This window comes from Cnephaeus nilssonii, assembly GCF_951640355.1.
Source record: "Cnephaeus nilssonii genome assembly, chromosome: 7".
NCBI classification, from domain to species: domain Eukaryota; kingdom Metazoa; phylum Chordata; class Mammalia; order Chiroptera; family Vespertilionidae; genus Cnephaeus; species Cnephaeus nilssonii.
In genome coordinates, this window is record NC_137078.1 from 81,953,613 (window position 1) to 81,976,433 (window position 22,821).

The following is a 22,821-nucleotide window of genomic DNA, read 5'->3' on the forward strand; positions in this document are numbered from 1 at the left end:
AGGATCACGTGGTAAGCAAGAGCGTGGTGCACTGGTGGGACTATGCTCAAGTGGGTGGGGTACATAGATTAGAAAGTGGGGAGGTCACAAGAGGTGAGGTTAGAGATGGCAGGAGTCAGAGCCTGCCAGGTCTCAGAGTGATGCTCCAAGTTTTTATTCTACAGGAACAGGAAAGCCACTGAGGAGAGCTCAGCAGGGAAGTGTCAGGCTCTGGTCTCTTCCCGATAGTAGCCCAGGGGCATGATGGGAATGGTCTGAACCTGAGCCAGGGCCTGTGCTGTGTCTGCCAGGTGCCAGCTGTTAAGACTCCACAGCAGCCATGAGGAATAGGTAACATCTTCCTCCCCAATTTAGAAAGAGGACACTGAGGCTCAGGAATTGAACAACAAATTCAAGTTCACCCAAGAGAGTAAGTGCTGGAGCAGAGTTGGGAGCAAGTCCTCACGGCTCCAAGCCACTACTCTTAGCCACTACCGGGAGAGAGAGCAAGGCCTTGGCAGTCAGGAGACCTGCCTTCAAACCCCAGCTCTGTCCTTTCCGACGGGTGACCTCAATTCACCTCCCTTCTCTGAATCTCAGTTGCAGGATGGCCAAAGGCCAGGAGCCGGCCAGGAACTAGGAGGATGAGGCAGCAGAAGGCAGGCCTTGGTGGGCAGGTGGGGCCAACGCAGGGACTTGAAGGAGCCATGGCTGTGAGTGGGGGTGGCAAGGAGGCACCAAAGGGCCTCAGACAAGCAGAGGCCTTCATCATAGAGGCAGAGGCTCCAGCACCAGCCCCCAGTGAGCCTGCCCTCACTTGCCCTGGGCTGACGGACATTCCCCTGGTGCATATGTCACAGCACCCAGGGTGGCCCTGCCCGGTGTGGAGGGAAGGAACATGGCCATCCATGTCAAAGCTACCTTCATCCATCTTCCCTCTCCTCCAGATCCAGGGTTCATTGAACTACCCTGGGTTTCCCTCCCCGTACACACTCCACACCCATGCACACACACAGCAGAGCAGTGCACACACACACACCATGCCGATGCACACACACAGCACAGCAGTGCATATACACATGACATGTCCATGTATACATACACACACAGCACACTGGTGAGCATACAGCATAGCAATGCACACACACACACACACACACACACACCATGCCCATGCACACACACACAGCACACTTGTGAACATACACGACATCCATTCATACAGCACAGCAGTGCAGACATACATACCATGTCCATGTGCACACGCACACACTGCATAGCCATGTACACACAGCACACTCATGAACATATACCACATCCATGCACGCACACACAGCCATGTGTACACACACCACAGCCATGCACACACACATGCTGCAGACATGAATACACATGGACACACACAGCACAGCCAAGTACACCATACATAGACACCCATGTGTGCACACTTGTAAAAAAACAGCAGGAAGAAAAGGGGCCAGGGGAAAGGATGGATTCCACCTCTCTAACCAACTGAGGGGCCTGGGCCGAGTTTTTTCATTTTGAGGGTGGAGGGGACAGTTGAGAGAAGCTGCAGGTTTAGCTGCCATCCTAGGGCCTACGCACCTGTGTCCCAAAGGTACCTGGAAACCCACTGAGCTCTGTCGGCAGGGACCTCTCCAGTGGGGGGCAGGGGAGCTAGGCGGAGGGCCTTCAGGAGCTCTGGGCTCCCCACCCCACTCCTCCTCCACTCTCCTGGCTGCAGTGAGGATTAAGTGAAATGATGAATGTGAAAGCGCTTGGTAAACTGTAGCAGCGCTATGCAAATGTTAGCAGCTCCTACAGAGAGAGAGACCTGGTGGTGCGGTAGAGCCACTCTGGAATGGAGGCTTGGAGCCCTGCTGACCCTTCACAGCCCAGGGCCGGGCTGGCTAAGGGTGGAAAGTTGGGGAAGGCTCTGAGACTTCACGGGGATGGATGGGGACACCACCCAGGCTGGGGTAAAAGGAGGTAACACTGTGAAATCGTCAGCTGCCTGAACACCAAGCCTGGACTTCGAGTTCGTCTCACTTCTTAGCGGAGGCCTTTATAGAGTTGAGTCATTTTTTACAATGTCCCTGGCACACACTTGGAATTCAGTAAAGGTCAGTCTCCTTCCCACATGCTTTTCTTTGGAGCACCACCTTCTCAAAGCTATGTCCTTGTTACGCCTGAGGCTCCATCATCTTTGACCCCTAAAGTATCAAAGAACTTTCTATGCATGTGCACGGGAATCACCTGCAGTGCGTGTTCCAAATGCAGATTCCTGGGCCCTCGCGGGGAAAAGGGCAGTTCCGTTGGTGCACAACGGGGCCCAGGAATCTGCATTCTGATGCAAATGATGTACAGGGAGGCACCAAGCCTGGTGCAAATTTCCTTCCACTTCCCAGCTCCTCCCTGATTGGCAGGTGGAGGTGAGACACCTCCCACCCCACCTCTTCCCCGACTCTCCGCCCGCAGGAGGGGAAAGGAGAAGTTGAGAACACAGGACTCAGGTCTGAGTTGGGCCAAGGACTGAAAGGGTTGGGGGGATGAAGGATTCAGTGAGCTGGGGAATGAGACAGGAAATACTGCGGAATAAATACGGCAATAAAGGAGCTTCGGCTGGGAGCTACAGAGTGATTCTTATTGTTCAAATTATCTTTAAAACTTTTCATTTGAATCTGTTTAATAAGAGAAGGCTTACCCTAAGGAAGAGGTATTTTTTTAATGTGACTTGGGAGCTGAATTGGAAATAACGTTGCAACAAAGATATTAAAAAGGGGATTAATCCAAACCACTGGTGGCCCATCTCTGCAGGCTCCCACAACCTGCCGCACAAGTCCCGAAACCATAAAATTAAATTAAAAAGGGGGACACGGGACATGGGACGTTAATCACGATTCATCTTCCCTTCACCGCTCATGGTTCCTAGTGCTAAGCAGACACGCACGGGCTATTGTAAAGGTCTCCTGGTGTCTGGGAAAGAGCCCTGGCCTTGGAGTCATCAGGTTCCTCTTCACGCTCTGCCGCCATTTGAGCTGGATGACTCTGAGCAAGTTGCTTAACTTCTCTGAGCCTCAGTTTCCTCATCTGTAAAAGGGTAGTACTATGGACCATCTACTGAAAGGTGTTGCTAAGACAATGAGATAAACAGAAAATTAAAATGCAGAGCCTGGCACATATCAAGTGCTCAAGAAAACATTACTTTCCTTTTCTGCATCTTAAGGCAGAAAGAGGGGGAGAAACCCTGCAATGTCTTGGCTTATTGATATTCTGTCCCTATGTCACTCAATTATTCCTCTGATGATCGTGACTCTTGCTTGGATCCTGGCCACCTCTGAGCCTCACTCACCCTCCTTGCAGTGGCATTTTTATGGTTCATCCATCATTCACTTTCTCATTCATTCATATACACTGCATAGTCATCAAATGCCAGGAACTCAGCGGGGTGCTGGGGAGACAAAGATGAGTAAGACACTGCCCTTGCCCTTAAGGAGCCCTGGTCAAGTGGGGGAGAAGTATTGTTGCCACAAGTCAACATACAGTTTGTGCCAGACGACCACCTTATCAGGACTCCCATGCCAGAAATGCACCAACAGATCCAAATGAGGTGTTGTGTCCTCCCCTCTGGTAAACCTGAGAGCTGGTTCTAAACCGAGTCTTCTATTCCATCATCCTCATATAAAGACCCCTCCACGTTGTCTCTCCTGATGAACTTCCCTGCTTTCTCTTATTAGATAATATGAGCTATGGAAATCAACTGCTATGTTCCCGTTTTGACCTAGCTGCCAAGAATCTCACAGCAAAATGTTATCCTCAGATGAGTACTTTCCCTTTGCTTAGATTTTCTGGTATATAAATCTCCTTTCCCCATACTATTTTTAATTACTTAACCCCTGTCAATTTATCGTTGATAATAACAATAATGATGGTGATGACGGTGATGATCCTGATGCTAGTGATGATGCTGACAGTGATGACGCTAATGGTGATGATGCTGCTACTGATGCTGATGGTGATGCTGCTGATGGTGATGATGCTGATGCTGATGGTGATGCTGCTGATGATGCTGATGGTGATGATGCTGATATGATGATGTTGATGGTGATGATGAGTCCTTATCTTATGCCAGGTGCTATGTGAACTTTACATACCTTATTTCATTAACCTCCACAATAATCTTTTAAGGTGGTCACAGGACTTTTTCCATATTTCAGATGAGGAAAGTGGGGCACAGAAAGTTTGAGTAACTTGCTTACAACTAGGAAGTATGCTAGGATTCAAATGCACCGTATTTTGCTATTGTCTGATATTGATATTCTTATCACCTTTAAACCCTTAGGAAAGAGAAGGAATGTAATTGTTTACTTAAATTGAAAAGAGGAACGTGGAAGCGGGAGGAAGAAAAAAATGTTGAATGGGGTGAGCAGTGGAAATTTCAGAGGGTGACACACTTATTCTAGGGCTTTAAGGGTGGGTAGGATTGTAATAGACAGAGATATGGCTGAAAGGCATTCCTGGAGGTGAAATCACCTGAGCAAAGGCAAGAAGATGTGCACCTGCTGGCAGCTCATCTTGGTTCTAGGGAGTGGAGAAGAGCAGCAAGATGTTCATCTGAAGATGTAGGTAGGGCCAACTATTGAGACCCTTGAAACCAGGTCAAGGGATTCAGAAGACAGTGAGGGAACCATGGAAGATGCCTGACCTGCACTGTTGATGTGCTTTAGGAAGATGAAGCTGCCGCAGGGGGAAGGACATCCAGGAGGGAAAGAAACCAGGCACAGCAAGATGAGATGTTGTAATGATGGCAGAAGAGAGATAAGCAGAAGTCAAAAAGGGAACTGCAGAAGTCAAGAAGGGATACCAGAAGTCAAGAAGGGAACTGCAGCTCAGCCAGTGTGGCTCTGTGGTTGAGTCCAGACCCAGGAACCAGGAGGTCACCAGTTTGATTCCCTTCCAGTTGTGGCTCATCCCCAGTAGGGGGTGTGCCGGAGGCAGCTGATCCATGTTTCTCTCTCATCGATGTTTCTATCTCTCTATCCCTCTCCCTTCCTCTCTCTAAAAATCAATAAAAACATACTTTAAAAAAAAAAAAGAAGGTGACTGCAGGATGTGTGAGGAGACTGAAGGAGGAAAGGGTCGGAGGACCCTGGACCTCTGTCTGCCAGCACCATTACATTCGTAATTCACTTGATAGCCAGGAAGGGGGTGTGGTAATGTCAGTGTGATTGGGGTCACAGCAGAGGCTGAGACTCAGCCCTGGGAAGCTCAGGGGAAGAAGACACTTAAGTATTGGTTCCAAGAGAAAAGGGGTCCAACCAGGGTCGCAGGGGGTCTCTGAAGTCATTTACAAAATGTCAAGGGATCTGATCTGAGGATGTGCTTCAGACACAAGGTACAGAGCAGCTTTCCTCGGATTGTCAGAGTGGTGTTTGTTCCCACAGGGGGAGAAAACACGAGCCTGGAGCATTGGACTCAGGGCTGGCTTCTACTCTAGGACATCAGTCTGAGTTTCCAACTGGGAGTCTTGTCCTTATCACTCCCATCAGCAGATTTTTAAAATAATAATAGTAATAAATGAAAGTTGGGATATATTCCAAGCAACTTTTCTAGGAAAACAAGATACATCCAATTGTTTAAATAATAAGAGCCTAAAGAATTGGTTTGTTCCCTGGCACTGAGAAGGCAACTGTGAGTGCTTGTTGAATGAATCCATAAATGATGGGATGAACAAATGACACTTCCCAGTCAGAGCAATTGAGTCAACAGCAAACCCAAAGCCCCCAACTGAAGCTGTGCAGTTGTTGTGATGAGGGGGATGAATGAATAAGTAATCCTAGGATACGAGTCAGTGAGTGGCTGGCCACACTTCTCTAAGCCCAAATTTAAGACTAATTAAAAGATAACTGAACACAATTCTGGAGTTTAATTGACACTAGACAGAACTATTGATTTCTCCCCAAAAGCTGATTTCTTCCTGTTTCTTCTCCACCTCCATAAATGGCACCACCATCCAACCAGAGGCTCAAGCCCAAACCCTCAAGTTAAGTCTCATGTCCCCGTTTGTGTGCCCCAAACCATCAGCAGGTCTGTTTGCTCCTCTCAAAATACACACTGAATCCCGCACTTTTTCCATCCCCACTACAATCTCTCTGATCCAGGCACTACCACCTGCCTCACCTAGACTATTGCAGCATCTTCCCAGAGGTCTCCCAACTTTCTGTCTCACATGCCTGCAAACCCTCTCCATGCAGCAGCTGGAGAGATATTTAAAAATTAGTGAATCTGATCAAATTACACCTCCTTCCCTTAAACCTCCAAAGGATGTCCATAATATGGAGAATCAACTATAAACTCCCTACAGTGATCTTCCAGGCTTTCTAAGACCTTGCCTGCCTGCCTCAGATACCACCTTGTCCCATGTCTATCACTCCATACGCCCCAGCCATGCTGTTCCTCTCCAAGCCACTCCCACCTCAGGATCTTCACAGTTGCTCTTCTTACTGCCTGGACATCCTTCCCAGACTTTCACTTGTTGGCTCCTTCTGGGTATCCAGGTCTCGGCTCAAATGACCACTTCTTCTAGAGAGTCCTTCCCTGACCATCCCATCTAAAGATGCTGTCTCTAGTACTTTACTCGGTTTTATTTCTATCAGGGCACTCATTGCTATCTGAAATTATCTGGGTTATTTTTACATGTTTACATTGGTTTCCTCCAACTAGAACACCAGTTCTTTTCACATCTAAAGTTATCCTAGTCTTCTAATAACTTCTTTTCTGTTTCTTTCCCTTACTTGAATGGAAGCTGTAGGAAGGCAGCTTCTATCCCACTAGCTCTTAGCACTGTGCCAGGCACATAGTAGATGCTTAATAAATATTTGTTGAATAAATAATGGAATGAATAAACTCAAAATGTGCCCACACAGTGAAGTCCGCTTGGGGAGAAAAACAAGCCTGGTTTTAATTGCCATTACCATGAGAACAGAATATTAACAGGGAGGACCCAATCAGCACAGATTGGACCATACCTGGTTCTGGTGCTGCACTGCCATAGGACCAGCTGTATGCATAGGAAACTGACCAAGCTGGCACGTGATGGGAAACTTAGAAAACCAGAGAAATTCAGCTTGTAGAAACCAGAAATCCTAGGAGAGGTATTGTTGCTATCTTTTAACATCTAAAGGGCTATTGAGAGAAATAGGGGATAGACTTGGTTTGGAGCCCTAAAGGCAGAATCCAGATCAATGGGTATTAGTCTGATAGAGGCAGATTTCAGTACAAGCAGAAAGTGGTCTTTTGACAGCAGGGTCCATAACAAAGGAAGGGCTACTTTATCAAGTGATGAGCTCCCCATCTGAGAAAGTGTAAAAGTGGATAACCACTCGGTAAGGATTTTGAAGAGGGACTCAAGCAGCAAAAGATGACCTCCAAAGTCCCTTTCAAACTCGAGGTATTTATGTTTCTGAAATATATAGAGACACAGTCAAGAAAAAAAAATCTGGCTAATAAGAGTTCTAGAACGTCCGTATCTAGCTGGCTTATAACAGAAAACATCATCCAAATCAGGCCTACAAATTCAGCAAAAGGAAGGTTAGCTGAGAGGGGTCTTGAGGGTGTGAAGCCAGCCTAAAACACTCTGGACAGCTCCCTAGATTTAAAATCTGTTGTCTCTACATGATCATTCAAATATTTTGAATGCCAAATATTTTGACTATCCGAAAAGATGCCTCAATTTCTAGGGGAAGATAGCCAATACCATCGGGTAATGGCTCAGAGGGTCCTGGGTTTGCTTTCTGAAACCCCACCACTTCCTAACTGCAGGGCCTCGGCCAAAGACATTAACCTAACCCCTCCAAACCTGTTACCTCATGTGTAAAAAGGATTTCATTTCAAAAGAGGGGAAGGAGAAATTGAAACCCGAATGGCACAAATTTGATAATGAAGCTCAGTGACAGCCACACAGACATTCACTATACTATTCTATTTGATAGTTTGAAGATATGCATAATGAAAAGTAAAAAGAGGGGGTATTTAAAATAGTACCTACCCTATATAATAATTGTAGGGCTTGAAGGAATCAACAGCATCATCATTACAAGGAATTTTTGCAAGTCCTCGTTATTACCAAGAATGTTTAAATATCCCATTTAATCATCCCAACAACGCAATGAAGTGCATAGTAATCATCTCCATTTGGCAGATGAGGAAACTGAAACTCACATAAATTAGACCAACTACGCAGCTGGCTCAGGGGCTGCAATACTATCTGAAACCAGTTATCTGACTCCACCATCTCAGCTACCTTTCTTTCAAGAATAGCTCATCGTGTTCTGCTTGGTTGATATCTACACGATTATATCGTTTATTCATCTAAGTCAGTGGTTTCCCAGCTCTTTTCTCAGTAACAGTGCCCTTTTTTTTTTCTTCAAACGCAGTCTTTACTCGGAACTCCAGTAAAGTAAAAGCTATAAAAGCAGAACAGCTCTGGCTGAATGGGGGATTAGGGCCCAGCCACCAGGCCACTTGACCCCAGGATGACCCTTACAGCACCCTAGGGTCTACGAGCATAGTGTGAAAACTCGAGATTGAAATCAACAACAACAACAAAACCCAATCCTGGGAATTACATTTAAGGACAACTTCATTTGTATAATGCAGTGTTCAGTCTCCCGTCTCCCATCACATTGGATCCTCATTATCAGCTCTGAGGTGGACAAGGCAGGGCATATCATCCTCAATTTGCAGATGAGAAAAACAAGGCCAAGTGGAATTAAGCAACTGGCCAAAGGTGCGTCAGTTCACTTTTAGGCCAAGTGCAGACTGGAAGTAGAGCCTGTCTCCATTAACTAGGTGTGACCTGGCAGGGAGGGTGCCATCTACTGGAAATTGCCACTGACCCTGGTTCACCAAGTGGACCATCAGCTCCTTGGCCTTTGAGAGCCTGACCACAGCCCCGTGGATCCCCTGCCAAGACCCTGTCCCAGAGCAGATGGCAATGGGCAGGGGCCAGGGGTTCAGTGCCACTCACTCTAGGTCTGGACTGCAAAAATTTTGGCAGCAGGCAAGCCATTCCCATCCCAGCCATATCCTGCTGAGCACAGGGCAGGGAAAGCAATAGCAGCCAAAATGCCTGCACCTTTGTCTGCAGCCCGAAAAGGGACGGCAGGTAGTGCAGGCCTGGGTGGTAGTTACACATTTTTCTTCTTAGCTCTCGCCTAGAAATCCCCGAGACCAGATGCAGCAGATAATTGCCTGAATGGTTCCCCCACTTCAGAGCAGCTCTGAACTGAGCTGGAGCATGTGTTGGAACAGGCAACACCTAATTATCACTTAGTCTTTAATTGGCACTTAATTATTAACACTTAATCCATCTGTAAAATGGGGACACTAATACCTGCCTCATAGGGGTCCTGGAGGATTAATTACTGTTTGCGGTCCACTTTGAAGATGCAAAGCATTGGACAAGTGCTCAGGAGTTCGCTTGCTTTTCTTAAGGAGGTCCCCCCTTCCTCTCCTTGTGAATATCCATCCCCAACGATATCTGCTCAACTTTTGTCCTGGTGGAGAAACATCTAGCTCTGCGTTTCCCAGACCAGGATTTCCCATCCAGGAAACGGGCTATTTCCAGCCATCTCCCCACACTTTAATTTTCTATTATGTCCTCTGAATATGTCAATGCCTTCCCAGTAAATATTTTGATGTGCGCTCTTACAGCAGCTTCTGCGGAGTCTGAATGGGACAGCTGCTCCCTGTATTAGGGAGTTCCAGATGTGGTTTAAAACCACCCGGCGCATCTGTGCCAATGCCTAGTCTTTGGAGGTGGAAGGGGGAAGGAATCTTCTAGTTGCCTTTGGGGAAAGCCCTGGGCATCTAACCCTCGGTCCTGGCCCAGATGGTTTTCCAAGGTCCTCAGATTCACCTCTGGTTGTCTATGCCTTTAGGAGGAAAATGATCCCCTCAGTGGGCTGGTGAAGAGGCAGCAGAGAGAGCCTCGTCCTGGCCCTTCACCCAGGTAACTTCAGGACCCTACTTAACTCCTCTTCTAAAGGGACCACGGGGGAGGGGATGTAAAACATACAGCCCTTAGGGTTTAGCAGAATGAAGAATGGGCCAGAACATTCCCCCAGAGGGTCTGACCTCGTTTCCACCCTCCTCCCCTGGTGCCAGCCATGTAGGGGGACACTCACTCTTCTTGGAAGCTGAGCCCGTTGTCTGTCGGAGTCCCAACCACGGGGGCAGAGAGCTGCTCCTTCAAGGTCAGGGGCTGCAAGGCCTCGGGCAAGCCCTGAACTCTCTTCCAGATTTCATGGCAGGTCTTGTCTAGGCTGTCTTGGGGTGTATCCTGGTGGATCCAGATGTATCTGGGGAATGGGCCCAGGGCGGAGGGGCGCTTGGCCACCAGGGTCGAGGACGAAGGGAGCCCGTTTCCACTGGCCATCCTCCTCCTGTCTTTCCGGAAGCCCCTTTGTCCACCCAGGGCTCGCAGACAGGGCGACCATCCACCACCGCCCTTCATTCACCAGAAAGGGAGATGAGGACGGGGCAGAAGCAGTTCAGTTCTGTCTGGCTGTCGCTCCAGCAAGGTGACTGTGTTCAGAGGCCTCCGATCTGATTTGTGTGCCAGTGGTGGATGGAGGTCAGCTTTCTTTTGGGGAGGGGGAGCTTATTTTGATTTGTTTTTATTTGCTCCTTTCCCTCTCCCCCTCTCCCTGAGAAGAAAATATTTAAAAGTCAACAAAAACCAGTAGCTTAGTAACCTTGGAATCCCCCTGAGCTCAGGAACCAGGTGCCTGGGTGGGCAGAATGACATCTGGGAACAGGTGGAGGGGGAGGGAGGGCTCTCCCAGAATCCCCAGCGCGCCCCGTTGCCTGCCACACACCTGTGACACCTTGCAGCGCCTGGGGCTCAGCCCATTCTCACCCTATAAACCTGGGGATGACGGGGTGAGGGCCTGGCACTGTGCTAGGCACCTGGAGGGCGGGAGCCCTCCACTGGGCTCTCACAGGGGCCTCCCCAGGGATCCCCGCGCACCCCGAGGGCCAACGGCCTCTCCCCGCCGCCCCAGCCCCGCCTCCCTCGCCCCACTCCCCGCGCCTGGCCCCTCTCCAGCTCCCGGTAGGAAGGCGCCCAGAGCCCACAGCCCGCCCCAGCCGGCGCCCCCAGCAGGCACCTGCCGCGCCCCGCGGTCCTGAAAGGGAGCGGTCCTGCTTGCGGTGGCGCCCACACCCTTCCCTTCCCGTCCGGCGCTGGAACTCCTCTGCGGGTTCAGACGCAACGGCTGGGTGCGCGGGACGCCCGGGTTCGGCGTCGCAGGCGGGATGGGGGTGAATGGGCGCCCAGCGGACCCCGAGCGCTTTCCCCTCTTAGGGCGCCGCACCCCTGCCTGCCTGCCACTCCGCACAAACCTCGGTGCCTGCCAGGGGCCCTGCCCCTCGATCGCCCGATGTTACCCTTCACTGCCGTTTGTATTGGCGCTTACTGTGTGCCAAGCGCTGGGCTTTCTGTGTTGTCATATTCAATCAAAACAAGCGCATGAAGTTAGTACCATGGCTTTTTATAGTTCTACCTTTGAGAAAACCGAGTATCAAAGTGAAAAAGGGGTGTGTCCAAGGCTCACCATAAGGGAGGAGCTGGGATTCAAGCCCAGCCCCCTTCCCCCGCCCTCTCAGCCACTGAGATAGACCATTCCCTCCGTACTGGGTTCAGGTTCCAGGGGTAGGTGGGCGGTGGTCCGGTGGGAGTGGGGGCCAGAGACTGCACAGAGGTGCAGAGAGAAGCGCTCTGTTATGTTTGCTGCTCAATGGCCTCCTCCCCTCTCAGAAGGGGCTAAACTCAGAAATGACAGCACCTCTTTCTGCCTGGGGTCTTGGGCCCCAGGAGCCGGAGGTTGTGCCTTCAGTACTTCCCCAGCAAGGGAAGAGCAAGAGGATGTGCAGTAAGAATAGATGGGAATAGAGAAGATGGCAACCTCTGGGTGGAGGTTTGAATCCTGACACTGGTATTTCTTCCTACCTGTGTGACTCTACCAATTCTTCACGTCTCCCATCCTCACTCATTCATTTCCCAAATACTGATGCAGCCCTTCCTCTGTCCAGGTGAGTTGCTGGGCACTGAGGAAGCCTGCAGGGGAACAAAACTGGCGTTGTCCCTGCTCTCACGGAGCCTGTACTGTAGTGCAGGGAGATACATCACAAACTCACCAAGCAAATAAGTTAGCAGCAATTACAGATGATATCAGGGCTCTAACGAAAACTCACCAGCAAAGCCAGGCGATGGGGAAAGGAAGAGCGGCCGCTTGAGATGGTGATCCAGGCAGATCTCTCTGAGGAGGTAACATTGGAGATGAAACAGAGGATGAGAAGGAGTTCTTTTCTATAAAATGGTGTTAATAAATTATGATAAAGATCACACTTATGACACCTTGTAGGCACTCAATAAATGTGTGTTGGATAAATTAATAATAAACTGTATAGAAAGTGCTGGGCATACCGTAGGTGCCCAATACACAACCTTGCTCTTTACAGAAGGCCCAAGTTCCTGGAAATGTTGACTAAATTTTGAAATCTGAGCTTCATTCCCCTTTGATTTTCATTATAAAATTGAAAATGTGTTCCTTTGGGGAAAATTCCAAGGACCTAGACTGAGTAAAATTATCGTTAAGAATGTAGAAAAACCTTTGAAAATAGTATATTTAAAGGAAAAGTGATCATTTCTGATGAAATATTAATAGTTCTGAAAATGTCACTCAGTGTTTGTGCTGCTTGGCATTTGGTTGGCTCACACCCATGTTTGGAGCAGAACTCCAAGGTCCCTGCATTGCCCAGGCTGCAGGGCTCTGGAAAATTAGCCAGGTCACTCTAAAATACAGCAGGGCCGAGGAACAAAGACAGGAGCGTGTTCTGTTTGGAGCACACAGGAGAGGTTTCTGGAAGATTCTGCAAAAAACTTAAGTGATGTACTTAGAAACAAAGCTATGTCCAATATGGTAGCCACTTGCCACCGGTGGCTACTACTTTTTTATTTCATCTTAATATAAATGAAAAATGTCAGTTCCTTAGTTACTTTAGCCATGTTTCAAGGGCCTTATGTGGCTTGTGGCTACCATATTAGACAGCACAGAGAACATTTTCATTATCACAAGCCCAATAGACTCCAGAACTAGACTACCCAGGCTCGTATTCTGAGTTCCTGTTTTCTGGCAATGCAGGCTTAGGCAGGTTACTCTGTGCCTTGGTGTATTGGTTTGCTAGGGCTGCCATAAAAAGGTCCTGCAGATGGATGGCTTAACACCAGGGAATGTATTCCCTCACCATTCTGGAGGCCAGAAGTCTAAGACCCAGATGTCAGCAGGATAGGTTCCTTCTGAAGCTCCGCTAGACTTATAGATACTATCTTCTCCCTCTGCCTTCACATGGTCTTCCTATTATGCAGGTCTGTGCCTTTATCTCTTCTTACAAGGACACAAGTCATATTAGATTAACGCCCACCCTGATGACCTCATTTTACCTTAAAACCACCATTTAAAGGTCCCGTCTCAAAACAGTCACATTCTGAGGTACTGGGGGATAGGGCTACCACATAGGAATTTGGGAGGAGACAGCACTCAGCTCATGACACTCGGTCTCCTCATCTGTAAAATAGGATGATAATAAGAAAAACACACACCTGTTTTGTAGAGTTGTTGTAGATGTTTTATTCCTAAGTAATTACTTCACACATGGAAGGTCCCAAGAACCACACCTGGCGCAGAAAGTGCTGTATATTAGTTTCCTTGATGATTACATTGAGACGTGTGCCACTGGAGTTTTTAAATAACAGATTTTGTGTGGTGAATAGAGAGGGAGAACTTTAGCTGTACTGTGAAATTGCTCTGTGATGGAGGAATGTACTTAAATCATCAACTAAGCCTTTTTATGGGTCAAGATTGTGCAAGGTGGGGGGCCTGGGAGATGAATAAGACCTCTGCCTAGACATTGTCGCAGGCTAGTGAGGAGAGCAAAGCATCCCATTGGTGCCTGGTACACAGTAGGTGTGGGAAAACTGAGCTAGTCCAGTCTCCGCTCAACCTGTAATTATGTTCCTTCAGCCCATAGATACCTACGTGCCTGGTAGTGTTCAAGGTTCTGAAGAGAGGGTAGTGAAGACTGTGGGCCTGCTCCCTGCCTTTTTTAGAGATTGACGTGGTCATGGGCACCATTTCATCTGTTTATTATTTTTAGTTTGGAAAAATTCTGAAATTACCCCTTATTACCCCTATTCTCCTGGGCAGGTTGTGTAAACTCTAAGACCTCAGTTTGCTCATCTGTGAAATAGGGTTAATAAAATATTGACCTTATAGAATTGTTTGGGACAACCAGGACAATATACATATAGGGCTTACAATAGTTAGTCTGGGACATGCTACGGACCCAATGAATGTTAGCTATCATTTTTTAAAAAATATATATTTTATTGATTTTTTACAGAGAGGAAGGGAAAGGAGTAGAAAGCTAGAAACATCGATGAAAGAGAAACATCGATCAGCTGTCTCCTGCACACCCCCCACCGGGGATGTGCCCACAACCAAGTTACATGCCCTTGAGCGGAATCGAACCTGGGACCCTTCAATCCGCAGGCCGACGCTCTACCACTGAGCCAAACCGGTTTCAGCTGTTAGCTATCATTTTTAGGATTCTGGAATTCTTGCTTTTCTACTTTGGAACCAAGAAAACCTCAGGAAAAAGCAATTTTCCCTACCTATTCTATAGCCAAAGCCTCTACTCACCTGGCTTCCATCACTGAGACAAACATGGCTGGGGGGAAATTCAAGAGAGCATGGCATGGGGCTCTTTCAAGTCCTTCATAGGCCCTAAGCCTTGCCACCCTCTCCCTCCTCTAACCTACTTGAAACACACTCACCTCCCACCATAAACATCACTTTGCAGTTGTCAAAGAAAATTGAAAAGATTTTTGCCATTTTGCTTTTGAAAATTTTTGTCCATGAGTAATTTATTTAATGTATGGTCTACTGTGATTTCTCCCCAATCTTGGTGCCTACCCGGGAAACCTGGCACAGTGAGAAAACGCCAACCTACAAATTGTCATCAAACATAATGAAATTTTTATGACGATTAAATTCAACAGTTAATGGAGTTGACATAATGTTACATTTTGCATTTAATGAAATATTTACTGATGTCAACGTTGCTGTTTTCTTCTTTGTGTTATGAAGCCAATCATAACGCTTTCAGGCCTCAGACTTTTTAGGCCCCTGAAAAACCACAGAGACCCCTTGTTACCATGTTGATGATGCCCAACGGCTCAAACTGCCCAGAGGCGGGGCCTTGCAGAGGGAGATCTCAGGCAACTGTCCTTGAGGGGCTAAATATCGGAACTGGAGGGAGAGGAGGGGGCAGCCATGGGCGTGGGGCTCCCCTGGGTGTTGTCTCAGCAACTGGATACTGTTGCGGAGCAGCCAGCCATTGCCCATGATTTTGCAAAGGACACGAATGTTCTAGAAGCAAAGCTGTGACTCTGTGGTTCCTCTCTCCTGGCAACACCATCAGCCACCCTTACCATTTCCCAAGGGATTTCACCCCCTATTGTTGCCTCCATTCGTTGTCCATGTGGGAGGACAGTGTGAGGAGCTTGGGCGGCAGCAGCTGACACTCTTGACTTTGAATTCCTGCTCTGCTACTCACTGAAAGGTAGCTTTGCACATGCTTAACTTCTCTGGCATTTCATCATCTGCAAAAAGATAGAAACAATACAGGTTCAGAGTGGGAGAGGTTCAAATAGGGACATCCATGTAAAGTTCTCAGCACCGTGCCTGGCTTACAGTGTGCCCTCATAAAAATATAGCGATTATTGTTGTTAGTATTAGCTATTAATGTGAAATGGCAGCCTATGAGCTCTCTATTTAACGTTAGGGAAAAGGAGCCAGGCCGGTGTAGCTCAGTGGTTGAGCGTCGACCTATGAACCAGGAGGTCACGGTTCGATTTCCAGTCAAAGCACATGCCTGGGTTGCAGGCTCAGTCTCCAGTAGGGGGCATGAAGGAGGCAGCTGATCAACGATTCTCTCTCATCATTGATATTTCTATATCTCCCCCTCTCCCTTCCTCTCTAACATCAATAAAAATACATTCTTTAAAAAATATAAATTTAGGGGAAAAGAAAGCCATAGTTGGAGGAGGAAAAGAATATTATTTGTCAGTGGAGGCCCTGTAAGGTAGCAACAGAGTCAGAATCCAACTGGCCTTTTGCTTCCTCCTTTGGCCTTCCTGCCAGCCCCTGCCATGATAGGTGCCCCAACATTTCCTGGAGAGGCTCTATATGGGGTCCCTCTCAACTAGAAGGCTGGTGTTCTGCCCTTCCTGCCATAACATCCATGCCAAGATGGTGTCACCAACATGCATTCCTTTAAGATTTATACTAGTTGACTGCTGAGATGCTTTCAGATTAAAAAGTAAAAATTATGGCATCAAAAAATAAAGCCAGAGCTGCTTCCATCTAAAGAAAGCAGAAAGAGTTGCTACTTTCAGGCGCCTGAATTGGCCAGAACACATGGCGATAATAAGGTAATAAAACTCGGCATTCCTATTTGTCAGCCCAAGCAAAAAATGGAAACACATTGGAAGACAGAGTTTTTATTTTCTGATGGCAGAAAATACACGTCTTCATCTGCAGAGACAAAATGTTTCCTGGAAATCACCCCAAGCATGAATTTATCATGAGCCCTTTTATAAAGGACACTGAGTGACAGAGTGGGCAATACATTCAATTCTGTTTTCATAAAGACAGAAATGCCATTACGTTGGTCAGTTTCTCACATCAGGGTTCTCTGAAGACAGCATAACGTTAAATCATAACACAGAGAAGGCACTTCTTTCAGGAACTCAGATAATGAAGTCTAGGAGAGACACCTTTGGGTCCATTCCACAAACATTACTGAGCACCTACTCAAGCATCCATCCATCCATCCATCCATCCATCCATCCATCCAACCATTCAGCAAAGATCTACTGAATGCCCACCATGTGCCAGGCACTCTGAATGGCACTGGTGGAGGATGTCTGTAAGAATTGACACCGGACTGAGTTTTGAAGGACAAATAAGAAAATGCCAGGCACAGGAGGAGAAGATCATTCCAGGCAGAGGGAGCAGCACACACAGAAGCTCAGAGGCAAAGAAGAGAGAAAGCATGGCTATATCAGGAGTGCAGGGACCTCCAAATGGCTGGAAACAGGGGCTAGAGGGGCAGGCAGAGGCAGCCAGGGAGGCTCTTGTAGGGAGAGGCGAGCAGGGAGCTTGGATTCCCGCTGTAGGCCTTGGGGAAACGGCTGGGGAAGGCAGAGGAGCTGTGAAATCAGGTTAGTGGGGTTTTTTTGTTTATTTGTTTGTGTTAATCCTCCCCTCAGGATATTTTTCCATTGACTTTTAGGGACACTGGAAAAGAGAGGGAAAGACAGTGAGAAACATCGATGTGAGAGAAACACATCCATTGGTTGCCTCCTGCCTAAGCCCTGACCAGAGCCCGGGCTGGGGAGGAGCCTGCAACCAAGGTATGTGCCCTTGACCATAATGGAACCCAGGACCCTTTGGTCTGCAGGCCGACGCTCTATCCACTGAGCAAAACTGGCTAGGGCGGGTTAGTGTTTTAAAAGATAACTGGTGGCAAAGAGAGGGATAACTTGAATGGGGCAAGAATAGAGTTGGGCACTTGTTCTTCAGCTGTTACAAGGGACCAGAGAGGCAATGAGGCCCTGGCTAGGATCTGGAGCTGTTAAGGAGGCAGAACTTGGGGACTGCCTGGGCGTGGGGGCTGAGGGAGAGGGGTTTCTGGCTCAGGAACTGGGTGGACACAGTTGCCTGTAAGAGCTGACACCTGAGATGGAGGACTGGCAGAGAGGCGGGCGGTGGTGAAGGGTTAGAAGTGGGTGAGTTCAGTCAGGAGTAGACTGGGGCAGGGCCTCCTCCGGGACATCCAAGAGGAGAGAATATCAGACACCAAGCCCTGGGGACTCAGGAGGCTCTTGAGGAGAAGTTTTCTGCCATTTAAGGAGCTGCCAGTCCACCTCCCAGTCTGGAGACGCAGAGGACAGAGGTGTAGTGCCCCTCCCGCCCTTCCACCAGCACCTGGGACCTCCGGGAGAGCACGCATCCTTCACGCAATCTAGTACCTCCCGGCATTGGACCACACTGCTTCCTTCCTGGGAAGTGCCACTTCTCCCTGTCCCTCACGCCAGGCTGAGCTAGGGGCCCATCTCATTTCCATCACATCCTGCATTTCTCCCAGAGTACTTAACTACTTTCTCAATAAACTAGCAGCCCGCCCCGCCTCCCCTGCCCGCCCCCTCCCCCCCCCCGCCCGGGGGCAGGGACTACTGGTAACAACTTGTTCTTCTTTATATTTGTTTCCTTAGCACCTAGCACAGCGCCTGGCATGCAGCCTGACATGCAGACTAATGTTGGTAGCATGAACAAATGAATGAATGAGTGAGGAGTAAGCAAATGACTGCACAGGACACTACATGGAGGGGTGCATACGGGTATCGCTAGCTGCTGTAACACACCCCAATATTACAGTGGTGGGAAAGGTCATTGCTCATATAAGGGGCCAATGCGAGTGTCCCTGGTTGGTGGGTGATCTGGGGGTCTGGGTTTATTCCATCTTGTGGCTCTGCCATCTCCAAGGGACCCAAAGGCTCTGTATGCAGCCAGCAGATGGAGGAGTAAGGGTGGGAGGATTTTAGGGGAAAAGCCTTGAAGTCACACACACCAATTCTGCTTGCATTCCTTTCGGCTAGAACCTTGTTTTAAGACTGCACCCCACCGCAAAGGGGACCGGAACATGCATTCCTGGCTGGGCAGCCACTTTTCAGTGACAGTTCAGCACTATTGACATTTTTGGCCAAATAATTTGGGGGGGCAGAGGGAAACTTCCTTGGGCATTGTAGAATGTTTAGCAGCATCCCTGGCCTCTACCCACTAAATGCCAGAGGTGACAATAAAAAATGTGTGCAGGCACCGCCAAATGTCCCCTGGGGGCAACATCACTCCTGGTTGGGAATCATTGCTCTGTAGTATGGGAGGGGAATCAGACCTTCTTGGTGTCCAGCTAGCTGTCCAAGCTGCAAAGGGCATCTAACCCAGCAGGGGTGTGGGGGTTTAGAAAAGGCTACCTGGAGGAGGAGACCCTTGCGGGAGGTGACACTTGAGCCTAGTGATGATTAGGAATCATTTACTCCACACAGTGAGAGGGGGAATGGCTTTGCAGTCAGAGGAAAGAGCGTGAGAAAAGGTGAGGAGGCAGGATGCATAGCTGATTGGAGGAATTCAAGTAGCGATGAGAGCCTGGAATAGACCCTCTCCTGTGGATTATGGCCTCTGACAAGTAGAAGAAAAAATTGACCTCTTTTGCTGCAGCCATGAGCTCTGTCCCTTTCCTTGTTGCACAAATGGAGAACTTTCTGCAAGAAATAGCACAGTTCGGTGGCCTCTGCATTCGGGAGCCCTGGAGGAAGGACACAGACTGTGGCCCCTTCTCACGTGTCCCTCCTGGTTGTTGAGGCCCACAGCCTCCCTACCGTTTGTTCTGGGCCTTTTTTCCTAAACCCCTTCTGTCACCGTTCCCTAAGAAGCAGATCACTGTCATCTCTACAGTGACAGCCTTACCCTTGGGAAATACTAGCTTCTGCCTAATCTTGCTCACTCGCCCTAGCTGGTTGGGCTCAGTGGATAGAGCGTCAGCCTGCGACTGAGGGTCCCAGGTTTGATTCCCACCAAAGGCACAAGTCCAGGTTGTGGGCTCCATTCCCAGTAGGGGGCGTGTAGGAGGCAGCCAATCAATGATTCCCTCTCATCATTGATGTTTCTATCTCTCTCTTCCTCTCTGAAATCAATACAAATATATTTTTTAAAAAAATTAAATCTCCACCCTCCACTCAGACCCTGGCTTTTCCTCTGAGCTCTGGCCTTTGCTCTGTAACCCTGCTAGCCCTTTCAGGCGCCATTCTTGCCCTCATTGCTAAAGCATACCATTTTTTTAAAAAAATTTCAGGGCATCGAGTATATAGCCCCTACTTAAATCAGAGTTCTCCTGAGCATCAGGCCTTGTTTTCTTCCTGAAAGAAACCTCTAATCTTATCTGGATATTAGGCTTATCTTGGTGAGTCACTATACCTCACTGGGCTTTGTTTGCAATGTGACAGAGTGGCGTGACCCTGCCCCATGGCTGCCTATTGCTCCTGGGGAGAATGGAAGGGGCAGGCAGGGAGCCAGCTGTGGGGGCCAGGCCGAGAGCCACATCCTCCTGGGCAAGGTTATTGTCTCTTGGACACCTGCCTCTTCCTTGTCCTGCAAACATGTCTAGGGCCTCACCTCTGTCTCTGCCCACATCACTTCCAGCTCAGAGGATTGCAGTAACCTCCCTTTCCCTGCCCCTTCCTTTCCTATGTATGCCCCACCCACAGAGAAGTCAGACTACATGCCAGGCTGTGCCACTTGGTTCCTATTTCCTAGAAACCTGAAAACCCACCTCTCTGGTATTCAGAGCTGACACCTTTCCAGAGTCTATCCTGCGAAAGCAGTCACGCGAGGCACAGCCGTAACTGATATCTCTTGAAATACATATTCTGGCTATCATGCACTTGCTCTCTCTCCTCCACCTAAAAAGTCATGTACAGAAGGGGGTCCGTGTGAAGACATAGAAGAAGCTGGCCATCTGTAAGGAAAGGACTCAGAAGGAACCGACCCCGTCAACACCTTGACCTCAGACTTCTAGCCCCCAGAACTGTGAGGAAATACTTTGCTGTTGTTGAAGCCACCCGGCGTGTGGTACTTTGTAATGGCAACCCTAACAAACTAGCATACCTCCTGTTCCCCACTGCCTCTTGCCGACCTCCCCACCATGCCCTGAGCGTCCCTCATGATCTGGCCTGGGCCCTATCCTCATCTCCTGGGTTCCTCCCCACTTGCCCATGCTTTCTATGCCAAAAGCCTTTTTCCCAACCCTTTGCGTGGCTGTCTGGCTTAATTTTCAATCCCACCTTCAAGGTCACCACCTCAGAGAGGCCTTTACAGATCACCTATTTAAGGTACCTCACCCCCGAACCCCCTTCCTTTCTCATAGCGCCATGAACTTTTCCTCCCTGGCATTCTTAATTAGTAACTTTTGATGTGTTTGTTTATTTCCTGCCTTCACAAGCCAGGGACGGTTCACTGGGGTGTATGTTCATTATCTAGCAGTGTCCGGCACGTAATGATCCTGAATAAATATTTGTTGTGTAAATCAATCTCCGCCTTGTCAAAGTTTCTATCCAGGCCTCAGGGTCCCTCTTGAAATTAGCCTACTGATCCCCAAGTCCAGGAAAAGCGTGCTGTCGGATACGCCCTGTAATATGCCCCTGCCATGGTGATTACCACTGCCCGACTGTATGGGCTGTGTGGGGGTTTCTATCTGTGCCCCACATCCTGCCAGGCCAGCCGCACACTGCATCTCTGCATTGCCACAGCACAGCCTGACACAGGGCCCAGGGCCCAGGAGGCCTCAGTAAAGGTACACAGACCCCAGAAGGTCAGAGAGGCATGAACGGCGGGGGAATTGCATACACAGGCTAGTTACAAGGGATAAAAAAGGTACCCCTGCCCTCTATAGCTGCACGGGAGAAAGATGACAAATGTTCCTTTTGCCTGGAGGGTTTTGGGGTAAACATCAGCTGCAGGTTGCAGCCATAGAGCAAAGTTCTGGGGCTGAGAAGGGGGTGGGGGAAGTCCACTGGCCTGGAGCCCCAGAATTATAGAGCAGCCAGACTCTCTTCTGCCCAGCTGTGGGCTGCAGGGGAGGGCTGAGTATCTTTGCCAGCTCCTCTCTCTGGAGGAGAACCCCGCCTGCAGGAGAGGGGGAAAGCCCAAGCTTTGGAGTCTTGGGGCCCACCCCAGGGAAGATCCTGCCAACAGTCCCCCCCAAAGCCACCACCCACTCACCACCCAGCCAGTCAGTCCTTCTGCCCCTCCCTCTTCCTCAGGTCTGGTAAGGCCCTCGGCAGTGGGGCTGGCTGAGCCCTCTCTTAGGGCCTGGACAATGGAAAGGACTAGGCCCCTCCCCACTGCCCCAGGGACATAAAGCAGGCCTTTCACCGCGGAGTTCTGGCTGCTTCGGTTGGTTCTTGGCACCCAGCGAGGCAGCATCAGGAGGGGTGAGAAAGCAAGTGTGCTGGGGGTGGGGGTGGGGCTGGCGATTCTGAGGCAGCTCCCCCACCAGGGGCCACTCAGCGGTCCCCCCAACTGTGGGGTGAGCTCAGGCAGGACTCCGAATACACTTGGGCTAGGGGAGGAAGACAGGCAACAAGGGAGCTGGGAGATCGTGGCTCTGGGAAGGAAGGGCAGACGCCCACTCCTCAGGCCCTGCCCACCACCTTCCCCCTTGGGATAGGCAAACCTATTGCTCCTTCCTGGCTCTTTCCGGGAAATCCCCAGGCTCCTGGTCCCTGGGCTCGCAGAGCTCGGGTTTGGCCAAAACCCCTAGCCCCCAGCGCTGCTTCTCTCGGGTGCCTCTGGCACAGGGGGTGGTGTGCTCACCAGCTACTGCTGTTCGGCTGGGCGAGCCAGCAGGGGCCTCCTCGCTGGGCCTTGTCCCTCCTGGTCCCCTCTGTACCCCCATCCGCCCCCTCCCAACGTCTCTTCTCTCTCGCCAGAGAGTTTCGACAGAGAGGGAGCCATCATGACTGACGGAGGAGCCTAGGGGAGAGGAGAACGAGACGGCGACCGGGTGGGGGTGGGGGATGGGGTGGGGACCGGTGCTCAGCCCTCGGGGCTTGGCGGAAGCAGCCAGGCGGGAGGGGTGGAGCGCGACTCACGCCAT

At 49.5% G+C, this 22,821-nt stretch overlaps 1 protein-coding gene across 1 annotated transcript in view; it reads right to left on the reverse strand.

Annotated features, from left to right (window-relative positions):
• Positions 1-10,495, reverse strand: part of LOC307103900 (uncharacterized protein C1orf94) — a gene marked incomplete at both ends in the record, with an annotated part of 35,148 nt that extends 24,653 nt beyond the window's left edge. The window contains one exon of the mRNA XM_079778443.1: positions 10,167-10,495. Coding sequence (XP_079634569.1) covers positions 10,167-10,495 — 329 coding nt within the window. The remainder of the gene's footprint in view (positions 1-10,166) is intronic.
• Between the last annotated feature and the right edge of the window lie 12,326 nt (positions 10,496-22,821).